The sequence below is a fragment of the Monodon monoceros genome, unplaced genomic scaffold (genome assembly GCF_005190385.1).
Source record: "Monodon monoceros isolate NGI ecotype Baffin Bay Population unplaced genomic scaffold, NGI_Narwhal_1 Super_Scaffold_22, whole genome shotgun sequence".
In the NCBI taxonomy this organism is placed as follows: domain Eukaryota; kingdom Metazoa; phylum Chordata; class Mammalia; order Artiodactyla; family Monodontidae; genus Monodon; species Monodon monoceros.
Window position 1 is genome coordinate 125,900,165 of NW_021703779.1, and position 25,141 is coordinate 125,925,305.

General features: G+C 42.5%; 1 protein-coding gene across 2 annotated transcripts in view; it reads right to left on the reverse strand.

The window, feature by feature from the left end:
- Window positions 1-25,141, reverse strand: part of GABRA3 (gamma-aminobutyric acid type A receptor alpha3 subunit) — a 153,961-nt gene that overhangs the window by 13,711 nt on the left and 115,109 nt on the right. Inside the window, exons 6-8 of one of the 2 annotated variants that reach the window (XM_029240645.1) lie at window positions 23,721-23,864; window positions 6,587-6,739; window positions 2,519-2,730 (exon numbers count right to left, since the gene is read on the reverse strand). In XM_029240645.1, the coding sequence (XP_029096478.1) occupies window positions 2,519-2,730; window positions 6,587-6,739; window positions 23,721-23,864 (509 nt within the window). The remainder of the gene's footprint in view (window positions 1-2,518; window positions 2,731-6,586; window positions 6,740-23,720; window positions 23,865-25,141) is intronic. The other variant, XM_029240646.1, reaches the window with a different exon arrangement.

A 25,141-nucleotide genomic window follows, 5' to 3' on the forward strand; every position in this document is an offset into this window, starting at 1 on the left:
CACACACACACACACACACACACACACACACACACACACACACACACACTACACCATACATAGAGGACTTTCTTGTGAGTTATTTGTAAGAATTTATATAGATAACAGATCATGGTCAAACTACTCACTTTCAACTACATACTCTCAACTACTCACTACCATCCTACTCATTCTCTCAGTCCCTCCCCAAAATGATACTTTCACACATAGCAGTGCTAGTAAAGAACTCCTCTAATACAACTTCAAGTAACAATTGAAAAGCAATAATATGGTATTGATGCAAAATATGTTACAAGGAGAAGAAATAACCAATAAAGGACTGTGTAACAACACACAAAACAAACATAGAATACATGAAAAGCTAAGTCAGCAGAAATCATAAAATGAATATAAGGAAAAATAATACTGCTATAGAAATGAAGGAGAATAGGCATGGGTGAAAATGTTCAGAGACATGGAAGACACACTTGAGAAAAATAAGAAAAATGAAATGGAAAATAACAGTTACAAATTACTAGAGAAAAATGGTAGATATGGAGGACAAAGTTCTATTATATGCATAATCTGCGCTTCTAGGAAGATAACAGATCAAAGATATGTTTCAGGAAAGCTTTCCTGAAACAAAGACACTTGTGAATCCATAGGCTTAAAGGGCAACATGCTGTCCTAGGAAAAATTCATAAAGATAGATCAAGATATATCCTTGTAGGGCTTCCCTGGTGGTGCAGTGGTTGAGCGTCCACCTGCCGATGCAGGGGACACGGGTTCGTGTCCCGGTCTGGGAAGATCCCACATGCCGCGGAGCGGCTGGGCCCATGAGCTATGGCCGCTGAGCCTGTGCGTGTGGAGCCTGTGCTCCACAACGGGAGAGGCCACAACAGCGAGAGGCCCACGTACCGCAAAAAAAAAAAAAAAAAAAAAAATCCTTGTAAAGTAACTGGTATTTGTAAATAAAAGACACATTCATATGGGTTTCTAGGCCATAAAATCACCCCTCCCCCATTATGTGAGAGATTCTCAGGCAGGTTTTAAATTTCTTCACACCAACATTCAGTGCTAGAACTGAATATAGCAGCCAATGTCTATGTGGACATCAGAGAAAGAGAATGTGACCCACAAATTGTACAACAGCCCAAATATAATTTAAGTATAAACACAATTGACAGATAATTTTACACATGTAAGATGGTAAGAAATATGGTTCCCATGAACCCTTCTTAAAGAAACTTCCAGAGGACAGCCTTGAGATAACTAAGCAATGAACAAAAAAATGGATAAAAGGACTATTTTGAGAAAAGAGCCTATGTAAATGTAAAACTATGACTAAGCAACTATAGAAATTACGGCTGCATAAAAGCATGTAAATGCTATAAAACTTGACAATGCAGAAAAAGTAGTATAACAAATAAAAGTTGGGAGATGACAGGAACCGGTTATTTCTTCATAATTTATAGCAAGGAGTTAATAAATTCTATCTAAATAAATAGTTAAAATCTATTCTAAAATTTTTCCAACTCACCAGTCTATATTCTATGGAATCTATTCCTCCGGTTTGAAAAGTCTTCATTATGTTTTCTCTTCTCCATGATTCTTCAAAGAGTACTAGAATGGTTCTGGGACCATATCTGCCAGTTCTTTTTAGCATCTTGGGTTAGTCTTCATCTAGAGCTAGAGATCTGAGCTCTTTTAAAGCAGCCAAGGACAACAATCTTGATTTCACTGTATCCATGTTTTTATTTTTACCAATTCCAGGTGGTTTACTGGCATTTTTTCTCTCTTTTTTCTTCCTTCCCATCCACTAATCCAATTAACATTTATTCAGCTTTTACTGAGTCAGATGCTGTGCAAGGATACTAGCTAGTTAGAAAGAATGCAGACAAGCCCCTGCCCCCAAGAAGTTCAGTCTAGTGAGGAAGCAGACAAATAACTCTAATACAAATAAATGCTCTTAATATCATGAGCACCCTCCCCCCACCCCAAGAAAAGCTAAAGGTATCTGCATGACTCTGGAAATATTCTATGGAGAAAATAGCACTTCATCTGGGTCTTAAAGTCTAAGCAGGTCTTTATCAGGCAGGAAAATAAGAAAAGAACATTCCAGGTAGAGAGTAAAAAATAAGCAAAGACATAGAAGGAATGATGATCACTTTTGTTTGATGGTAATGGGAACATACTGGAAAAGTGAGGGGCAGAAGTGTCCCTAGAGACTGTTTTCTGGGTTGAAGATAAAGTCCACTCTTCTGGGTACAACAGGTTCCCCTTGGGTTCAGCAGTATCACACTTATGTTTGATCCCTCACCACAAGACATCAGCCCTCCATGATACCTACCCTCTTTTCTTTGCCCCCAGCAAACACTCCACACTGCCAAGAAGCACTCCAGTTGAGAATTGGATTGATGACCCCAGTGAATAGCACACAGCCCTGGCCAGTTCCCACAGGCTGCAGGCTGCCCACTCCTGGTTCCAATACAGTTCTCTCAGGGAGTGCTTCCCAGCCCCCACCCTTCCTGTATCTTACCTTCATTTCCAGGGCCTCTGGCACCTTCTTGCCTTCCCAAGCCCAACTCCGCTTTGTGAAGTAGTTGACAGTGGCAAATTCAATCAGCGCAGAAAATACAAAGGCATAACAGACGGCTATGAACCAATCCATGGCCGTCGCATATGCCACTTTAGGTAAGGAGTTTCTGGCACTGATACTCAAGGTGGTCATGGTGAGAACAGTGGTGACACCTGGGGAGAGAGAAAATGAGAACCAGTTGCCAGTGAAAGACATTTAGAGCATATCTGATGATATCACCAACTTCCTGCTTGAAAGGAGGAGCTACACCCCACCCAAAATGGCCCCTTTAAAGTAAAAACCAGAGAATGTCAAAACAGAATGGTTCTGCCTAGTAACCACCCCATCCCAATTATCACAGGAATAGGAATCTCCAGTATAGCACTTAAAAGTTGTCCTCTAACCTCTGCTTAAACATTTCCATTGAAAAGTAGGTAACCTATTTCATTGTAAGAGAGCTTTCTAATTAGAAAAATCTACCTTATGAACTGAAACCTGCCTTTCTCTAACTCCTGACACACTGACTGATCTCAGAGCTCTCTCTGGCGACACAAGAAAGAAAAGTCTACTTCTTCATTTCTGGGATAGGACTTCAGAGAGTTGGAGAGGGTGGCCATAGTTCCTTGTGTGTCTGTTCATCTCCAGAACATGGCCAGTTCCTTCTTTCATTTCTCTTCCTTCCCCATTCTGGTAGTTATCTTCTGAACAGACCAGAACTGAGCCCAAGACTCAGGACATGGTCTGAGCTTAGTAGGAGTTTCATTTCCCTTATTGTGGACACTATTCTCCTAATAACACAACAAACTATTGTGGAAAATTGTTCTTCAGCTGCATCACAGTCTAGGTCCTATTGAATTTGTGAACAACTAAAACTATTCTAACATCTGTTTCTTATGAGTTTTTGCCAAACCACAGCTTGCTTTTAAATGGATTGATTCTTTTTCTTGGTGGTGTTTATTAACCTAAATTTAAGGCTTTCTTTTATTCACTTTTAAATTCTATTAAAAATTTATTTCTAATCTGTTCATATATTAGACATACATATGAGCTATATAGTGTTGTGGTTAACAATATGAGCTTTAGAGTCAAACTGAAATAGACTCAAATTCTGGCAATCCCACTTACTTGTAATATGACCTTGAACAAGGTGTTTTACCCCTCTAAGTTTTGTCATATGTAAAATGTGTGTGATGATACCAGACTCAGAGATTTGTTGGGGAATCAAATGAGATAGATGATGTTCATAAAGCCCACAGCACAATATCTGGCACAGAGTACTCACTCAATAAATAGCAGCTTCTATAATTAACATCGCTCTTATTTTTACTCTTGTTATTAACAATAGTATTGCCATAATTATATAATTAATTATAGTAGTCTAATTATAATCACATTTTAACAATAGTAATTTTATAATTGTTAGCAAGAGTATTCTAGTCTTGAATATCTACACTAGAAGCAGGAAGTCCTCAGTTCTGCCACTTACTTGCTTTGTATCCTGGGCAATTTCTTTAATCTCTCCTTGCCTTTTTCTCCCCATCTATGAATATTCCCTACTGTCTCTCCCAGAATTTTGATGGTGCAGTTGTGTACCCAAAATCATCCAGAATTGAGGAAGAAGGAATAGTCAGAACCTCTTTCTGATTCCTCAAGAAGACGGGGAATGTGACCCTCATGAGCCTGGGTCAAGTAGGGCATGGAAGGTAGTAGTAATGGGGTGAGAGATGTTACACAGAGAAGCAAGCAGATATGGCCTATTAACTATTAACTCTACCCAGAGAGACAGCCATGTGTGCTGCAGCCTCTGGACCCTCCTTTCATATCTTGATTCCTTGAGTACCTTACTTACATATTTACTATATAAATGGAAATCCAGACTGGAAAAGACTTAATACAGTTTCAGCAGACAGATTCTAAAGGAGCACCTTTGCACAAACTAGGCAGAGAGTTAGAAAAAACACATTTTAAGCCCTGTCAGGAATTAGCCATACAGCTAGCACCTCATAACAAACTATCTGAATTTGTAGCCTGGTAAATTCTGAGAATGGATCTAAGGCTCAGTAACCCTCTGATAACACTGAGCAAGAAGTGATTCACAGAAGAAACAAATTATCTCATTTACGGTTATCAGCAAATGCAATTGTCCACACTCGCACATTTATAGCAGTGCCAAAGCATGGATGGAGGGAACTATATTGCAACACAAGTATTTATGTGCCATATCTCAGTAGAGATGTTTAGAACTCTAGTCTCTAAGGCTTAATTAAAACTGTCATCTTGTGAAGAGCTCTTAGCTAGTCAGAGCTCGTAGGACCCTCAATCAAGCATTTGGTGCACTTCATGGATGGACAAAGAGGTTTGGCATTTTAAAAGAGGTCCAGGCCTGCCACCCAGTGCTTCTCTTTCAAGACTCTTCTACAAAGTCTTTTTGTGACTGCCCTCCTCACTTCCTTTGAGCACTTCTAAAAGTCTAATATGCTTCTTTGATAATGAATGTCTGTCCCACTCAACTAAAGTTGCTTGAGATAATGCAAGATATTCTCCCAATCTCAAAATCCTTAACTTAGTTCAGATCTGTAGAGTCCTTCTTGCCCTATAAGCTAACATTCACAAATTCCAGAGATTAGGACATGGGTATCATTGGGGGCCATTATTAAGCCTACGACAGTCCTAGTTCTAACCCTTAATTTCACTCAGGCTAAAAGTCTTTCTTGTGTAACCTTAAAACTCAAATTCTTATCTACCAAGACTAGTAGTCCATCTATCCATCCATTTTCCTGCTACAACAGTATAAGCTCATGTGATTAACATTCCAGTTTTCACTTCCTTCTTCCATTTGGGCCACTGAGTATTTTCTTTCATTTCTTATGAGTTCAGATATTAAAAAAGAGTGTTTTCTATATTTTATCTGCTTTTCTTAGGATCTTGTAGAGGAAGATTTTTCAGAGTATCTAGTTTGTAATATTTCCAAAAACTGGGCATATTTAATCTACTCCTATATAGATTCTGCTCCCCCAACTCCACTAGAACTGCTCTTTTCAAATCACTAGCAACCAAGCATATCATGATACCCAACAGTTTTTATCTGCATTTTACCTAAACACACAGAATTCACCCCAGAGGATTATTCCCTTCTTCTTGAAACACTCACCTCTCTTGACTTCCATGATATCACACCCTTCTAATTTTTTTTCTTTTTTCTTACTTTACAGGTTATTATTTCTCTTCCTCCACTACTGTCTTCTCTTCTACCTGACCTAAAATGCTTCTTCTTTCTGAAACAACATCATTTACTCTCTAACTACACAGTAAAGCTTCAGGATATCAGTAGGAAATATCGGTAGAAAAGTCTTCTTTGTGAGTACTCAGTGTATCCAAGTATATGGAGACAGTTTAGTAGATTAAAAGAGTTAATTAATGTTTATCTCCTAAAAAACAATCTTACAGTGGGAAAAACAGGCAGAAAATGTTTTATGTGCTTTAAGTCCCCCAGGCAAAAGTGCTAATGACATGCAAATCTCTTCCTAGACAACAATAAATTCCTATTGAAGAAAATTTCTCTAATTGTAAGTACTATTTTAAAAACCTTCAAACTCTGTATAGCTCTTACTGAATATCAGATAATTCATACTTTCAAAAGGCTAGAGGAGAAGCAGCAAAGTCAGATGGTCCTATAAAAAAAAAAGGGTCATAAGAAAGCCCCAATCTACTTCTCTGTTGTCAGCTTAGTTTCCCACCCTTCACTTTCTCCAGCTCTGCCCACTAATTTCCTCTCCTTTTCACTGAAGGCTCCATCCCTCTCCAGCTCCTGAAGCAAACCTGACTGAGACAGGAAGCATTTCAGTAAATCTTAATACTCCAACACTCTTATTACCACTGCCTTTAAAGAATTCAGTTGCTAGAAACACCAAGATCCAGTGACTTAGTTACTAATGCTGGGCTCAGGTGTTCCTCACATTCACTCCAGTAATGGTTCTTCCACCTTCCTCACCCCTGCCCCTGCCACATTCTCCATAAAACAACACTCACCAAAGACCGTGCGGGCAGGGACAGACTCTCTGTTGAGCCAGAAAGACACTTGTGACAGAATGACAGTCATGATACATGGCAAGTAGGTCTGGATCACAAAGTAGCCAATTTTTCGCTTGAGATGGAAGTGGGTTGTCATGACGACATATTCTCCTGGAGAGTAAAATTAGACATTATGCAGCCAAATAAACATTGCTGATCAAGGTGGGCCCCAATTCAGTTCACAAAGCTCCTTAACCTTATACTCAAAACAAGACATTGCAGCACCTCTCAGGTACATGTAACCAGATCTCTTTAATAATCATGAAGTAGTACAGAGGTGGGTTTTTTTATTTTTTGGTGAAAATGTTACCAAACGCAAGTCTGTGTGCCCAATGCACAGTAACGCCAAACAATACTGAAACACATCGGAGTCTGGAGCAGAGAAAGGATTATTGCAGGGCCATGCAAGGAGATGGGAGGCTCACGCCTTAAAAACCCCAAACTCCCCAAAAGCTTTCCACAAAGCCCTTTTATAGGAAAGGTGAGGGAGGGATGTGGTTAGTTGTTGCAAACTTCTTGGTGTCAGATCCTTTGTTCTTGAGATCAGGTCATGGTCAGGTCATGATGTTCCTGTAAACCTCCACCAAAATAAATGTTATTCTCTGTTCTGACAAGAAAAGGAAGGGGAAGCATTTATTTCGGTCTCCATGCCTCCTTGCAGCTTTTAACAAATCCCATAAGCAAAGCAATGTCATTACTGCTCAATTTACTTGTTCAAGGTTCCAAGGCTCCGAGGTCAGGTCCTAGCTAAGAGGAGGGGGCACTCTGCAGGCCGGTCACCCTGTCTGGGAATGTTCATCCAGCACCCAGTCTGGGTTCTCCCACCAGTGCCCAGGCCCAGCTGAAAAGGCAGGTCTCAGCTGGTGGTGCCTGCAGGGCCAGGTCCCCAGACCCTGCCCAGCCATCATCACTGACAGAGCCAGGCGCCCAGGACCCAGCTGGTCCTCAGGCTTTTATTTAAACTGGAGAGAATCTGACGCTTCCATGGACTGTGACGAATGGAGACTGCCACCACCATTATGTTGCTGAGGTGGGGATGGGGGAGAGGTTCACTGCTGCTTCAAGGCCTGAGCCTGGCCAGTGGGCAGTGGTAGAGGGGGCTCTGGAGCTCTGTGGGACACAGCCCTCAGCCTGTCCCCAGGCCCCCCAGCTTACCTGCCAGGCCCCCCAGCTCACCCACCGCCCTGAGGCCAGAACGCCTGGAGGGCCTGGGGAGAGGGCCGCCATCCACACTCTCACCACACTCTCTGACTCGAGGACCCCTGTGAGCTGACTGTTGTCTGAGTGGGCCCTCTGAACCCCGTGGCAAGGGTCTCATGCTAACCACTGCACACCTGCCCTGCCCTTGTTACATCCTAGGAGGGCACTGCAGGGGCGTGGACAGCAGCTGAGCTGAGGGGTTCACACCATCCAGTAACAGATGTCTGGCATGTGGGTGGGCAGAGGCCGGCATCTTGGGCCCCGGGCCTGGGCACCAAATGTCCCCTGTACTGGCGTGGAGGGACCATTTGGAGAGCGTGTCAAATCCTGTATCCTAGTGCGGTAGTCCCGGCCGGCCCTGTCCAGGCTTGCACTGCCCCACCTCAGGGAGGACTTGGTAGGAGCAGGCAGGCCAGGCAGCTGCATTATTTCCTCCAGGGCCATTTCCTGTCCTCCCTGACCTTGGGGAGGGCAAACACCCCAGCTTCCTGGCCTCCCCTTGCTGCCAGAGGTGCCCCCACAATGCCTGTGCTGGGGCCTTGCACATCAGATGCGATGAGCGACCACCCCTATCACAAGGTCACAATGTTCCAGCCGCAGCACCTTCAACTGGCATTTCACACCAGCAGAGGGTCTCCCAAATTCATAGTCACAACATTGCCATCTCCACTGGTCTGCTGGTCTACCTGTCAGTGTGCCTGCATGGAGACCTGAAACACCCCAGACTCAGACTCACCCAAGACGACAAGCTGCAATGTGTGTGTGTGCCTGAGGCTGCTGCAGCGCACTGCTCTTCCAGGCCTTGGGCGGCAACTGCTGGGGCAAACGGGGAGAGTGCATAAACGAGGCCAGTCCTGAGGAAAATGACCCAGGGAAACTGCCACTGTGGGGACCACTGTGACACTGACTGTTGGTGGAATGGGACCATTAGTGTGCCCGCACTGTCCCCATTACAAAAATATATGCTTAGCAGTGTACCAACACAGCTTTCTCAGAGCAATTTTGACACGAGTTCATTCAAATATATTAATGTCCTCATGTAAATAATAATTAAAAATAATCTCTTCTATAGCATTTGCTATGTAACATTCTTAAAGTATTTAATCTTCACAATAACCCTATGAGGTCGGTACTATTGTTATACTCATTTATGGGTCAATAAACTGAGGCAAAGAGAGACTGAGCAATTTGCAGAAGATTACCCAGCTAGTAAGTAGGAGAGCCTGAATTCGACTCCAGATGGGTTGGCTCCACAGCTTATGCTTTCTAACCACTACGCTCTACTGTTTGAATGGATTTATTGGGTTAAAACCTAAAGTTCACATAGCAGAATATGGGCTGGCCTACATCACCCCTCTTCAAAATAAGAGTGAACACGTGTTAAGCTCTTACTATGTACCAAACAACTTTGAGTGTTTTTGGAGTATTAACTTTATACCCTCCCATCAACTCTGTAATCCAATAGTTAATTATCAGTTAATTATAAAATTATGCTGGATTTGTCAGAAGCATTTTACATATTGAGCACTCCATCCTCCTGGAATGAATCTCTTCACCAAACTCCTAGGCCATGTTGCTCTTCTGGTTTCCCTCCTACATCATGACCTGTCCAATCTCCTTTGCTGGTTCCTTTAAATTCTCAACATTTGAGATTGTCATGACTCAGTACTCTTTTCTGTCTCACTCCCTTGGCATTCTTATCCAGGCCTGTATCTTTAAATAATATCTTCAATTTTGATAATGCCCCAATGTATATTTTCTGCCTGGGCTTCCTACTTGTTATGGGTTGAACTATGTCTCCTGGAAAGATATGGTGAATTCGTAACCCTGAATACCTCAAAATGTGACCTTCTTTAGAAAGAGGCTTGTTGCAGATATAACTAGTTAAGATGAGGTCATACTGGAGTAGGATGGGACCTAATACACTATGACTGATGCTCTCTTTTCAAAAGAAGAGAGAGACACAGGGAGATGTGTGATGACAGAGGCAGAGACTGTAATGGGGCGGGGCAGGTATGAGCTAGAGCAGCCCCGCTCAGCCATTGGTTGGTGTCACAGTGGGCTCCTCCCCCAAGCAAGCAACCGTTAGCAATCAACTGTCAACAAACTACCGTTAGTGGTCCCACTCAACCACTGGTTGTTATTCCTTGCTCCAACAACTGATCTGATTTATTGGCCTGTTGTGTGGCAAGCAGAATGAGCTTGGGCTTGGTAACAAATTTTTGGCAAAGCTAGCCAGGAGCCTTTCTGCTTGTGGCCAGCCAGCCCAGGTTGGGGAATTTTCAGGTAAGGCCCTAGCAGCTGCTGGGTCCACTTGTCCTGAGGATCTTCCCTTCAAAATTCCCTGAAGTGGCACCGGCTGCCCCAGCGCTTGGCAGTTGGAGCAAGGAACCAACATTTGGGAGCCGATGGGCTCCATATAGTAGGGTAAGTCACTCTGGTGTATACAACAGGGAACATTTTCCCCTCTCAATTTGGGCTTTTGCTCTAAGGGACAAGCCAATTTGTTCATTTGATTGGGGTACCCTGTTGGAGAGGGGAATTGCTGTTGGACTCTACCTGATTTGTGAACTGATTTATTTGCTTTTGTTTTGTGTTCATTTGCTTTTTTGTTTGTTTGTTTGTTTTTGTGGTATGCGGGCCTCTCACTGTTGTGGCCTCTCCCGTTGCGGAGCACAGGCTGCGGACGCGCAGGCTCAGCGGCCATGGCTCACGGGCCCAGCCGCTCCGCGGCATGTGGGATCTTCCCGGACTGGGGCATGAACCCGTGTCTCCTGCATCAGCAGGTGGACTCTCAACCACTGCGCCACCACGGAAGCCCCATTTGCTTTTGTTTTGTGTTCATTCAGGATGGAATCTGTTTGTGCCTTTGGTATTGGAATTTGCCTGTGCTTTTTGTGTTTTGTTATTCTTGAACTTATAAATATGGGAAATACTCCATCTGTCCCTAAGGAAAACCCCTTGGGGTGTATCTTAAATAAATGGGCAAAATACAGCTATGGGCCTATGACTAAGGAAGAGATGATATTCTATTGTAATAGTGTGTGGTCCCAATATACGTTAGGATCAGGAGAGCAATGGCCCTTGAATGGATCACTTAAATATTATACAATCTTGCAATTACAATTGTTTTGTGAAAGAGCACGTAAAAATGATGAGATTCCATATGTAGAAGCATTTATGCTTTTGAATCAGGAGGGAAAGAAGTTAGATAGCTGCCACCTTATGGTACAGCTGTCTGAAAGGAAAACTAAGGGAAAACCTGTTCTACAAAAGGGAGAGGGGGAAAGTGAGAGTGAGGACATGTTATTTCAAAACTTAAAACCCCCTCTGGCCAACCTGGCTCCTCCACTGGCTGAGCAGACTGCAACAGCAGTTGTTCCGACAACCCCCATGCCACCAACATATTCACGGCCCCCTGTTTCCCCTACTTATGGGGATCAATTAGAAGTTTCTATGTTAACCCTCGTGGCACAGGGGACTGGTTTGGAGTCACCATCTAAGACCCAACAGGCCACCCAATTTGGACTGGGAGCCACTTTCGGAGCAGGGCAATTTCCCTTGTGCCAATATCCTATAGGAAGCCTTAGTGCAGATGGCCAACAAACTGTGTTTCTGTGGATGCACAAGCCATTCTCAACCTCAGATTAATTGGAAAAACCATAACCCTACATACCAAGAGGACCCCCTCCATATGACTGAACTTCTCACTTCTATCTTTGCCACTCACCATCCCTCTTGGGCAGACATTCACACTCCTATGAATATGATGCTTACTGGGGTTGAAAGAAGGATGGTTGTTGACAAGGCTAGAAAGGAATCACACCAGCTCCATCTACCAGATCCAGATGAAGCTCCAGAAGCAAATCTGGCAGTTCCTATTGCTGAGCCTGACTGGGATCCTAATAATGGGTGCATGCCGCTTCTAGAATATTATAGGAGATGTGTCTTAGTGAGTCTTAGAAAGGGAGTACCCAGGCAAAAGAGCTTAGACAAAATTCAGGAGATACACCAAAAACCAAATGAGGATCCATCAGAATTTCTAGAAAGAATTTATCAAGCTTATAGGTGCTACACTGATGCAGACCCTGAGGCCCCCCAAAATATGAGAATGGTAAATGTGACATTCATTGGGCAAAGTGCCCCAGGTATAAGAAGAAAATTACAAAAGTTTGATGGTGCACTTGGAATGAACCCTTCTCAATTGGTAGACGTTGCTTTTAACGTGTTCAACAGCAGGGCACAACGACAGAAGCAAGAGGATGCAAGATGAAACGCCACTTTGCTGGCAGCAGCATTGGATTTCCGGAAGGCTACTAACCTGGAGAGAGGTAAGCCACCACTGGGGAGAGAACAATGGGCTTACTGCAAGGAGGAAAGGCATTGGAAAAAAGATTGCCCTAGGCTGAAGAATAAGAAAGAAAACAATAAAAGAAAGATAGGAGCCTCTCATATGGTAGAAAGGGAGGAACACTCTGATAATGAATGAAGAGGCCCGGGGCTCCCTTGGACTTGAGGCATCCAATTCCAATTTCCCCACAGGAGCCCCAGGTAACTTTGACAGTGGGGGCCAAGTTGACTGACTTTCTGATAGATACAGGTGCAACATATTCTGTGGTAATCACCAAGGTGGCACAGAAAACATCTCAATCCATCCTGGTCACAGGAGTTTCTGGAGAAGTACAAAATCGTTTTCTTACAACCTCTAGAATGCCAATTAGGGGACCTCACCCTGAAACACAGTTTCTTATATATGCCAGTGTGTCCAATCACTCTTCTGGGCCGAGATCTCCTTTGTAAATTAAATGCTCTAGTAACTTAACTTTTTCGCCAGGACAGCTTGACATCAGGGTCCCACCACAGTACGCTATAAGCCTACAGATGGCACTTATGGATGTCCCAGAAAAGGAGACAGAGCTCTTTCCCCCTGAGGTCTATGAAAAGGTGAGGCCACAAGTATGGACTGATGGCACCCCAGGGAAGGCCAAAAATGCATGGCCAATACAAATCCCATTGAAAAGGGATGCTGGGACACCTAATCTAAAACTATACCCTCTGAGGCAAGAGGCCCAAAAGGAAATTCAGCCAATTCTCAAAAAGTTTTTGAAAATAGGACTGAATAAACCTTGTCCCCATATAACAGCCTTATTTTCCTGGTCAAAAAGCCAAACTCAGCAGGGTATTGCTTTGTCCAAGACTTGAGGGCTATTAATGATATAGTCCAAGATTTGCACCCTGTGGTACCTAATCCATACACTCTGCTTACAACTATTCTGGGAGAATACAGCTGGTTCTCAGTTTTGGACTTGAAGGATGCTTTTTTCTGCATTCCTATTGCAGAAGAATCACAGCAACTGTTTGCTTTTGAATGGACCCAGAAATACAGGTAGTCTAACAGTATTGTTGGACAGTCCTGTCTCAAGGATTTAAGAATTCCCCTACCTTGTTTGGGGAAATGTTGGCTAGGGACCTTAGAAACTTAATATTGGATGGAGGACTTATACTCCAATATGTGGACAATTTGCTTATAGCAGGCCCTACATATGATAAGTGTCTATAAAATACCATTAGAACCCTAAACTATTTGGCCAATTGTGGATATAAGGTCTCCCAGAAAAAAGCCCAAATATGTAAGCAACAAGTCACATATCTGGGCTTTGTCCTTTCCCAAGGACAGTGGGGTCTTTTGACTAATAGAAAATGGGAAATTGCAGGCTTGGGAACACTCAAGACTTGCAGACAACTGAGGGGGTTTCTGGGAATGGCAGGGTTCTGTCAGGTTTGGATCCCAAACTATGGGCTCATAGTAAAGCCCCTCTGTGAGGCTTTAAAGGGACATGATTTTGAGCCCCTTACTTGGACTACAGGATGCCAAACAGCCTTTGAAACAATAAAAACAAAGTCAGTCTCAGCCCTGGCTTTGGAACAACCAGACTTAAAGAAACCTTTCAAATTGTATGCCCATGAGAGATAAGGCATAAGTCTTGGGGTGTTAATTCAAACTCCGGGGAATAGCTCTCAACCTATTGCCTGCTTCTCAAGACAGGCTAGAACAGACTGTTAAGGGATGACCCCTCTGACTTCGAGCTGTAGCAGCTACTTGTGACATATTTCAGGAAGCTGAGAAGTTTACCCTGGGGCAACCCACCACTGTGTATGTTCCTCACCATGTCCTTTCTTTACTGGAGCAGAAAGGGGGCTATTGGCTGACTTCGGGGAGAATGGGAAAGTCCAAGCCATTCTCCTGGATAATCCCAACGTAAGACTTCAGGTCACTTCAGCCCTAAATCCAGCCACATTTCTCCCGATTGATGTTGCACAATCCCCAGAGCACGACTGCCTACAAATCATCAAGCCAGTGTATTCTAGCAGACCTTGGCTGAACCAGATATGAAATTGTTCACCGATGGAAGCAGCTTCATGGACCAAGGTAGGTGATGCACTAGGTATGTGATGGTAACCCTTGAAAGGATTGTTGAAGCAAAAGCCCTGCCCCCAGGGAGCTCAGCTGGGAAGGCAGAAATCATTGCTCTGACAAGAGCCCCGCTCCTCGCTAAAGGGAAGCAAGTAAATATATACACAGACTCTCACTATGCATTCTCTGTGGTGCATGCCCACGGGGTGGACTGGAAAGAAAGGGGGCTTCTCACTTCAAACAATAAAGACATAAAACATGCTTCTGAAATCCTGTCACTATTAGAAGCAGTCCATAAGCCCTCACAAGTGGCTGTAATGCACTGCCCAGGCCACCAGAAGGGTGAGACTCATATAATAAAGGGCAGTCAGTTAGCTGACCAAGCTGCAAAGAAAGCAGCAAAGGAATGGGGTTAACAATCCATGATATGGTCACTTCTCCCACAGATCGACTTGTCAAAATACCAGTCAGTGTATTCAGGAAAGGAGAAGGAGAGAGCCAAAGAATGGGGATTCACTCTTGATCACACCTCACTTGGCTAGAAATGTAAAGTACAAGGAATTGTTTTGATTCCTGAGGCCCTCTTGGACACTGTGCTGCAGCACCTTCATAATAGTACCCATTACGGGAGAGATGCCACCTTACAACAGATTCAAAGATATATAATGGGGCCTAACCTACAAAGGGCCATCCAGCAAGTCACTCAAAATTGCATGATTTATGCTAAAAATAACACAAAAACTGCTGTCACACTTCCCCAGATGGGGACTCAGCACAGAGGAACCTACCCCACTGAGTACTGGCAAATAGACTTTACTCAAATGCCTTGAGCCACAGGAAATTTCAGGTACCTGCTAGTATTTATGGACACTTTTTCAGGATGGGTGGAGGCATATTGCCCCAGGACAGAAAAAGCCTCCAAAGTGGTTAGTGTCCTCCTTAAGGACATTATCCCCTGATCTGGAGTGCCTAACTCCCTTCAAAGTGATAATGGGCCTGCTTTTGTCTCTAGCATAACCCAACAAGTGGCTAAAGCACTGCAAATGATTTGGAAGATACATTCATCCTGGAGACTACAATCAACAGGAAAAACCGAGAGAACGAATTATACATTAAAAAGGAGCATTGCTAAAATATGTCAAGAGACTAATTTAACTTGGGATAAGGCCTTGCCAGTTGCCCTGCTATGGATCAGAGTGGCTCCCAGAAGCAGGCTTAAATTAAGACCCTTTGAAATATTGTATGGTAGGCCATTCCAGGTGTCTGCCCAGGTGGGAGAATCTATAAATGCTCTGAAAGATCTAGCAGTTGCCAATTATGTTAAAGCTCTGGGCACTATACTAACCTCTGTTCATGAGTTTGTTGCCAGCAGGTGTGCCCATACAACTGAGGTAACGTTACATCCTTTCCAGCCCAGAAACTGAGTCCTCCTTAAAACCTGGAGGGAACAAGGGACTGAGCACCAGCTGACCGCAAGGTGGACAGGACCACATGTGGTATTACTTATCACACACTCATCTGTCAAGTTAGCTGGAGTAAAGCCATGGATTCATCACACTCGGGTTAAAGCAGTACCACTGTCATCAGAAAATGACCCAACTCCTGACAGGCCTAGAGAACAATGGGTTTATGAACCCTTAGAAGACTTAAGATTGCTCTTCAAAAAGAGTAAGTATTGGGTTTCCCTGGTGGCGCAGTGGTTGAGAGTCCGCCTGCCAATGCAGGGGACGCGGGTTCATGCCCCGGTCCGGGAGGATCCCACTGTGCCGCGGAGCGGCTGGGCCCGTGAGCCGTGGCCACTGAGCCTGTGCGTCCGGAGCCTGTGCTCCGCAACGGGAGAGGCCACAACGGTGAGAGGCCCGCGTACCGCAAAAAAAAAAAAAAAAAAAAAAAAAAAATAAGTATTGAGATTAAAATTTCATTGTAGAAGGAATTTCATCAGGTTCAAATGGTTGTAGATAAAAAGAATTGTATTGCTTACTAACATTTTTAAGGAATATTCTCGACCAAAAGCTGATCAATTCCATTTCACAATCACCCCCTCATCTCCCCTGTTCAGTGGGAAGTAGCCAGAAAAATCGTCACCCCTTTTCCCACAAGGTTGTGGAATGGACATTGACAGTGGGGAATTGTAATAGTGGTGGGGCAGGCGTGAGCTATAGCAGCCCCGCTCAGCCATTGGTCAGTGTTGCAGTGGGCCCCTCCCGCAGGTGAGCAACTGTCAATGAGCGACCCATCAGTGGTCCTGCTCAGTCATTGGTCAGCACTACAGTGGACCCCTCCCCCTCCCCCTCTTCTGTATAAAAGGAGCCTCCAGAAGCAACCAACCCAGCCAGCACCTTGGCTTCGGACTTCTAGCCTCCAGAACTAGGAGACATAAATCTCTGTTGTTTTAAGCCATTCAGTTTATGGTACTTTGATATGGCAAACCTAGGGTTCCCTATAATGCTCTACACCTATATATTCCATTACCCATTAGATATCACCACTTGGGGATCTAATAGGTATCTTGACCTAACATGTCCAAATCTTAGCTCTTACTGTCTCCATTTCCTACCCCCTCCAAACTATCCCTTCCAACAGATTTTCCTATCTCAGTAAATGGTAGCTCTCAGGAGCACAAATCAAAATTCTTCAAAATCTTTAACATCATCGACCGTTCCCTCTCCCTCCCTCGTGCATGTTTCCATGTGTGCATACACAAATGCAGACACGGGCGCAGATACATTGACAGTTCTTCAAAATATATTTATAATTTGAGCATTTCTCACCACTTCCGCTGTTACCACTTTGGACTAAGCTACCATCATCTCTTACTTAGAGTACTGTAATAGCTTCCTAACGTGCCTTGCCTCTGTACTTGTCCCCTTCAATGCATTCTTAGCATACCAGCCAAAATGAGTCTATTATAATAAAAGTCAGATTCAGTCTTTCTTTTGCTTAAGGTTCCCCAATAGTTTCCCATCTCTCAAAGAGTAAAAGGCAAATTTCCCCAAAGAGTCTCCAAAGGTCCATGCAATCTGATTGCTCTACTACCTTTCTTGTTAGAGCTTCTTATTTTTCACCTCTCTCTCTCTCTCTCTCTCTCTCTCTCTCTCTCTCTCTGCCCCCATTTGGTTCCAGTATGTCTCCCAAATGAGTCAATTTCCCACTTTCCTACCTCACCCACTCCCTTGTACCTAAGCCTAGGAATCACCATCTGGTTAGCCAAAGCTCAATATACAATCCATATTGTGTGTGTATTCACATTCTAGCTTGTTTATGTGAACATGAAAAATACAAGTAGGCTTAGTTTTAATTTAGCAAAGAACTATCATACAAAATTATAGAATTTCTTCATTACAACATTGGGATTGCTTTTTTTTCTCTCTGCCGCTTTTTCAATCCTTTTATTTCTTTGTTCCCCACCCCCTCCCCCTCTCTCCTCCTTCTCCCCCTCTCTCCTATCTGTGTACATTTCAACTGCTTTCTTTCCCTGTCCTTCTGTTCACTCTTTTTCTCAGCTGAGGAGGCACTGAAGATTTATTTTTAACAATAGTTGGACTTTGATTAGCTTGGGGAATTTCCTCCCCTTCCACATATTAGTCTCACACCCCTGAATTCCTTCCTGTCTATTAATCCTATATCTGATCATGTAAAATATTTAATATTTATGAATATTTATTATATATTTTATATAAGTTATATTCTGTAGATCTGAAAGGAAAGCAAGTGGACTTTTCAAGAGCTTATCAAATTAGCCATTGTTTTAAATAACTGAATATATTTTCTTAAGCCTCTCCTTTTCTATCCTTCTTTCCTTCAATTTCTGTCTTGTTGCTTATCTTCCAAAGAAGCAAAGAGAGTGATTTAAGATCAGCAAGGTGGTGGAATAGGACAGCACCAGCTCTAGTACCCTGTCACAAAAATATGGTTTAGCAGCTACCCACGGAAGAGAACACCTTTGTGAAAATCCCAGATCTAAGAAGTAAAGCTGAAGCAGCACCCATCTGGGGCATGAAAACCAAGAAAAGTGACATTAGAAGGATAACAGAAGTGGTATCAATTTGTTGCCTTCTTCCTTCCCCCAGGCCAGCTCAGTGCAGCACCTAGAGGGTACCTCTGAGTCTATGGTTTCTCCAGTGGGGAAATGAGAACCCAAGGCAGATATCCAGGTTTCCTGGGCATTCCTCTGGAGGCCCACTTCTGCTTTGCCTCATGGGGAATGCTCTGGGAATTGGCAGGGCCAGATAATTTGGGGTCAGCTAGCACAAAGGAATATGGCATACCTTATAGCCAACATTGTGCGAATCTTGGAGGTGGTATCAGGTCCCCTGCCAGCATCATCGCCTGATCAAAAGTACAGTCAGCAGTCTAAATTCAACTGCAAGGGAACCCAACCTCTGAGAGCAGCCCACAGCTCTGGCATACAGAGGAGTAGATACAAAAGCCCCGCCCAACAGCGGAGCTCAAGCCAACTGCAGAACTCCAGCAGAGCCCTCTTCCAGTGGCAGTGAGCCACGCAATAGGGCCACGTCCTTTGGTGGCTGTTGCCTCACTGCACCAAAATGGTGACCTCAGGGGTCAACTGCTGCTCTGGCTAAGCAGTCATGGGGTTTTGGCGCCCCCCCCCCCGCCCACAGAATGGCATCGGTAGGTGGGTCAAAACACACCCGCCACGCTGCTCTTATTTTCTGATTTGTCTTCACTTACCTATGTTCCAAGTCTAAAAAAATAATATACACAATGACAGTAATGAGAGTTTTTCTAACAAATGGTCAAATTCCTAGGAAAGATGCAAAAATAAGATCAGGCTCCTCTTAGAAAATTAATGTAAATATTGCAAATAAGGGAAAATGGAGTCAGTGCTGAAGTAGGGAACAGTGTGAAGAACTAGCCACCAATTTAGAGAAATTTCATTCATTTATTTAACACATGTTTGAATCTGGAGCAAAGAGCAGGAGCTCTCTGCTTAGAACTACTTCATGCTGAGGACTGACAGCTTTCAGAGAGAAAACCACTCATACAAAACAGAACACCCACAGATTGTGGGATTTTCTCTGGCCCAACTTCCCATTAGTATGTTGGACCCCACATAGAGCATACCAGAATTCAGAAAGGAATGCCCATAATTTATAGTCACATGAAAACAATATACATTTATGTGAGGTAATATTTATATGGTTTCTAAACCAAAGGGTGTCAAATAATATACAGCAAAAAGTCCACCTCCTTCAAACCATTTCATTTCTCCTTCCTTTAACTACAATTAACAGCTTCTTGTGTATATTCTAGAAATACTATTCCTATACTAATATATATCCTTATAGTCTTTGGTGGTTTTATATTTGCTATTTTCACTCAACAGTATATCCTGCAGATATTCCCATTGAACTTCCTCATTCCTTCTTACACCTGCATAGTTTACTGATATACACTGTATCATGTTTACAAAACTAATTTGCTATTATAATCTAATATCTGCAATAACCCTACTTTCAAATAAGGTCACATTCTGAGGCACTAGGGGGCAGGATTTCAACATATCTTTTGGGGAGACATAATTCAATCCATAACATCTGCACTGCCAAGAGTGAAGGGAAACTGGCATGCTCATACACTGATAATGAGAGTGTGAATTGTTTCACCTTTTAGAATGGCAATTTGTCAATATGTATTTAAAACTTTTTAAATGTGTCTACTTTCTGAAAGAGCAATCTCAATATTTTGTTTTTATCCTAGGCAGGTAATTACATAGGAACAAAATGCTATATAGAAAAAGAAGGTCTTTGCAGTGTTCTTTATAGCATTAAAACAGAAAATAATCATAGGTAATTGGTTAAATGGATTATGATCCAGTAAGATGAAGATATTATTGAGTTTCACAATGAAATGCTATGCTTCCCACTGATAGCAACACTTATCGTTGTCAAGAAGGCTGGCTGCGGCCTCAGATGATGGCCTTTTAATTTTCTTTTTAAATTTAGAGTAAAACTAAAACAGGTAATAATTAATATATGCCCATTCTAATTGTTAAAATATTATTACTAACTACTTAGAACTAACAACAAAAAACAAATGTTGGTGAGGATGTGTGGAAATGGAAACCCTCATGTACTCTTGGTGGGAATGTATACTGGTGCAACTACTATGGAAAACAGTATGGAGTTTCCTCAAAAAATTAAAAATGGGGGACTTCCCTGGTGGTCCAGTGGCTAAGACTCCACGCTCCCAATTCAGGGGGCCCGGTTTCAATCCCTGGTCAGGGAACTAGATCCCACATGTCAAAACTAAGAGTTTGTGGGCTTCCCTTGTGGTGCAGTGGTTGAGAGTCCGCCTGCCAATGCAGGGGACACAGGTTTGTGCCCCGGTCCAGGAAGATCCCACATGCCGTGGAGCAGCTGGGCCCATGAGCCATGGCCGCTGGGCCTGCGCGTCCAGAGCCTGTGCTCCACAATGGGAGAGGCCACAGCAGTGAGAGGCCCGTGTACTGCAAAAAAAACTCAAAAACAAACAAACAAGAAAACTAAGAGTTCACATGCTGCAACTAAAAGATCCTGCATGCCACAACTAAGACCTGGTGCAGCCAAATAAATAAATAAATAGATAAATAAAAAAATAAATATTTTTTAAAAAATAAAAATGGAACTACTATATGATCCAGCAATTCCACTTATGGGTATTTATCTGAAGAAAATGATAACACTGGCTTAAAAAGATATATACACCTCCATCTTCACTGCAGCATTATTTACAATAGCCAAGACATGGAAACAACCAAAGTGTCTCTCCATGGATGAATGGATAAAGAAGATGTGGTATATATAGATACAATGGAATATTATTCAACCATAAAAAGAAAGAATTTTTGCCATTTGCAACAACATGGATGGACCTTGGGGACATTATGCTAAGTGAAATAAGTCAGACAGAGCAAGACAAATATTGTATCTCACTTACATGTGGAATCCAAAAAACAAAACAAAATGAACAAAAAACCAAGCTCATAGATACAAAGAATAGATTACTGGCTGCCAGAAGCCAAGGGTAGGTGTTAGGTGAAATGGGTGAAAGGAATCAGAAGGTACAAACTTCCAGCTGTAAAGTAAATAAGTCCTTGGGGTGTTATGTACAACATGGTAACTACAGTTAGAATACTATACTGCACATTTGAAAGTTGTTAAGAGTAGATCTTAAAAGTTTTCATCACACGAAAAACATTCTATAACTATGTATAGTGATGGACGTTAACTAGACTTCCCATGGCGATCATTTCATAATACATACAAATATTGAATCATAATGTTGTACACCTGAAACTAATGTCAATTATATCTGAATAAAAATATATCACTGGGCTTCCCTGGTGGCACAGTGGTTGAGAATCTGCCTGCTAATGCAGGGGACACAGGTTCGAGCCCTGGTCTGGGAGGATCCCACATGCTGCGGAGCAACTAGTCCCGTGAGCCACAACTACTGAGCCTGCGCGTCTGGAGCCTGCGCTCCGCAACAAGAGAGGCCATGATAGTGAGAGGCCCGCGCACCGCGATGAAGAGTGGCCCCCACTTGCCGCAACTAGAGAAAGCCCTCGCACAGAAATGAAGACCCAACACAGCAAAAATTAATTAATTAATTAATAATAAAAATATATCACTAGCTTGTGTGTACATTTTATTTGGATCCTGTACACTTAGTAACAAGAAAACATGCTTACAATATAAAATTACATAAAAAACAGCTTATAAAACAGTATCAATATTATGGCCCCATTTATATAAAAACATATTTATATTAAAAGTGCAAAGAGAACCTTCTTAAAGGTTACACACCAAAATGTATAATAATCAGTTAATGCACGAAATTCTTCTAAAACGTTTTTTTCTAGATGGTGGAATTAAAGAATATTTTAATTTACATTTTTTGTTCCTCTGATATTTCTAATTTTTCTATCATGAACGTGTGATAAAGACTAAACAAACAGTGGCTTAACCAAATGAAATGGGGCTGCTTGAATCGCTAATGATGGGTCTCAAAAGTTGATACCAGGTGAGCAGTGCTAAGGAGGGATGGGGAAGTCAGGAGAGTGAACAGATGCTATAGCCCCAGGAATTCTCTCCCTTCTACGGAGTGGACCTCCAGGGCCCCTGGGTTACCCTTGGTCTCTAGGGGTCCGCCTTGCTGTGCTGGGATGCACAGAGCCTTTATCAGGAGCCTGGGTACTCTTTGCCTACAGGCTGGGGTGGGAGGGAGGGGAGGGTCTCAGATGGGAGGTCATTTGCAGCAGCAGCGGCACCCCACAGCAGGAGGTGGCTTCTGCTCAAAAATGCAAGGGTCACAGTAGGACAGTAAAAGTACACTTTGTACATGCAGGCACTAAAGGTCCTCCTCCCTCTACCTGCTTGGAGAGAGCAGAACTGGCCAGGTGGGTACTTTCCCCTCACCCCCACAGATCAGCTGACCTTCTCCAAGAGATCATGTTCTCACAAACCTCTGGCCTTTTGAAACTCTGTATTGCCATTCTCAAGAATAGCCTTTCCCCACACCAAGTTCCAAATCTCTAAATCCTGTTGTCCTTTAAATCCATTTCAAATGCTGCTTTTTTTTACATTCTAGCCCCTGGTCCTAGGATGGAGGGAGAACAGACCACAGACATACTGTAACACTATGAGAGGGAACAGCAGTGTCCAGCTAATGAAAAAAAGGACAAGAGTACCCTACTTCATTTATAATTGTGGATTCAGAGATCTTCCACGGAGACAAGTGTTGAAAGTTCCCACCCTTTCATGGCAAAAAATATTGTAAGATATGTGGGCCCCTAAGATATACTCCATTTTGTCAAATACCCTAAAGTTAGTTGGGATTCAGGGTGCGTCCTTCCTCAGGCCCCTACAACTGGTCAGTTTCCAAATAGATAGGACTTAAGGCTACAGAACAAGCCTCTAAATACCATTTATCAATATCCAAGGAAGAGCCATTGAGAGGACCTGGCAATGTTTGCCAGACACACTTGTTTCTGAAATGGGTGATTCACTTAAGAAAATAATTCCATGGCTCATTCCTGGACCTCCTGGCTGTGTTCTGGACTCTCCTGGGGTTATTACATTGCCACCTCTGTATTGGTGGAGTTAAGCAAATATCTTCATGAAAACTTTAGGATCAAAGTTTAGCTCTCCCACTATCATGGCTTCCCTCTGCTTTCTCTTCTACCACAGTCCAGCCCTAATGACCTCGACCTAACTCATGAAGAGACAGCAGGGCATCATGGTTAAAAGCATGATCTTGGAAGCCAATCTGCCTGGGTTCAGATCTTGGCTCTGACATTACATAACTGTGACATGGAACAAATTACTAAACATCTGTATGCCTCAGTTTCCTTAAGATAATAGTACCTACCTCACAAGACTGTTTTATTAACATAAGTTATTATAAGCACTTAAAACAGTGACTGGTATGTGGTACAGGTTACAAAAATGCTTGCTAAATAAAATAAATAAATACCTGTACTAGACCGGATTATTTCTGTCCCAACAACATGGCCCAGCAGGTCATATTGATTCAGTCGAGAGCCATCCTGTGCCACTTCCACAGATTTGTTCTTCCCAAGAGTCCAAGAGTAAACTACTTCGGCTGTTGTATAGGCATCTAAGGCAGAAAAAAGTCAAGAAGGAGAAGTGAAGGGAAAGGAAAATGATTAGCTTTGATACTAAACTTGCATGAGATTGAAATACAACTTCCATCCCAAAAGAGTTTTATGTATGTGGTATATCTTCAACTGAAGTACATTTATCCATGCATGTATTAAGTACTTGTTGAACAATTACTAACAGTTTATGCTGGACACACAGAAATAAACCCAAAGTGGTCACTTGCTTCAATGACTCACAGTCTTCTGGACTGCCAATAAATTGTTAAACTTTTCCTTCTCTTGGAGGATAGAGAGTAGGGGCAAGGGGAGGAATGGTTAAAATATTACCTAATGCAGATGTCACAAATTCAAATGCCCACAGGAGCTAGAGAGGTATCTTAAATGACCAAATCAGGCTAGTTGTAGGAAAAATAAACTGCTAGAAATGTAATACAATTTTCTTTAACTAATTATGGGGTGAACATATGAAATAATGTAAAATATCATACTGGGGATATTTTAAATTAAAAATGAAAAATTTAAAAAGCAATAATTAATGATTACAATTTTATTTTGAAATATATTACCACTTTAATTTTGCAAACCAGAAACCTGCCACCATTTCTTCTGCATCAGGGTATTAATGTCAGGTCTTGTATTTGGAATTCCAATGTCGAGTACAGAATTTAGTACAGATTAATTTTAACAGGGGTGTGGGTAAGGAAACGGTGAGGGAATGAGGAGTAAGGTTATTTAGTTTTAGTTAGTATCTTAAAAGAATAGAGTTGCTTTCTTTCCAGACACAGATTAACTCTTTGCACAGTGGGTTTTGTATTTGGGGTGAGCACTTTGCCCTAACTCAGATATCTAGGCTCATAGGGAAGCTGACAACCATACTGCTCATACTGCTCCTCTTCATTCATTTTTGAGCTGTTTATTGTTCAAGTCATTGGGAGGTCTCCAGCTCATGGTGGCAGCTATTATGTCCATAATATGCTCTACTTAAACCTTTTACCACAAAGCAAATAATTGCTAGTCAATCTACCAATGAACAAACATAAATTCTGTATCCCTACAAAACTTTGCAATGCTGGATATGTATTTCATAAAAGTCTGACATTAACACTTACATATATTAATTGTGATCTGCTTATGTTACATTTTTTAGGACTTTTTTCAATATATTCAAGTAAACCATTTTCTGATTTGCTTATGATGGACAACATGCCCAAAAGTTGTTCATTCACATCAAAATTCTCATTGAAATTATGAGAAAATACACATAACTATCATA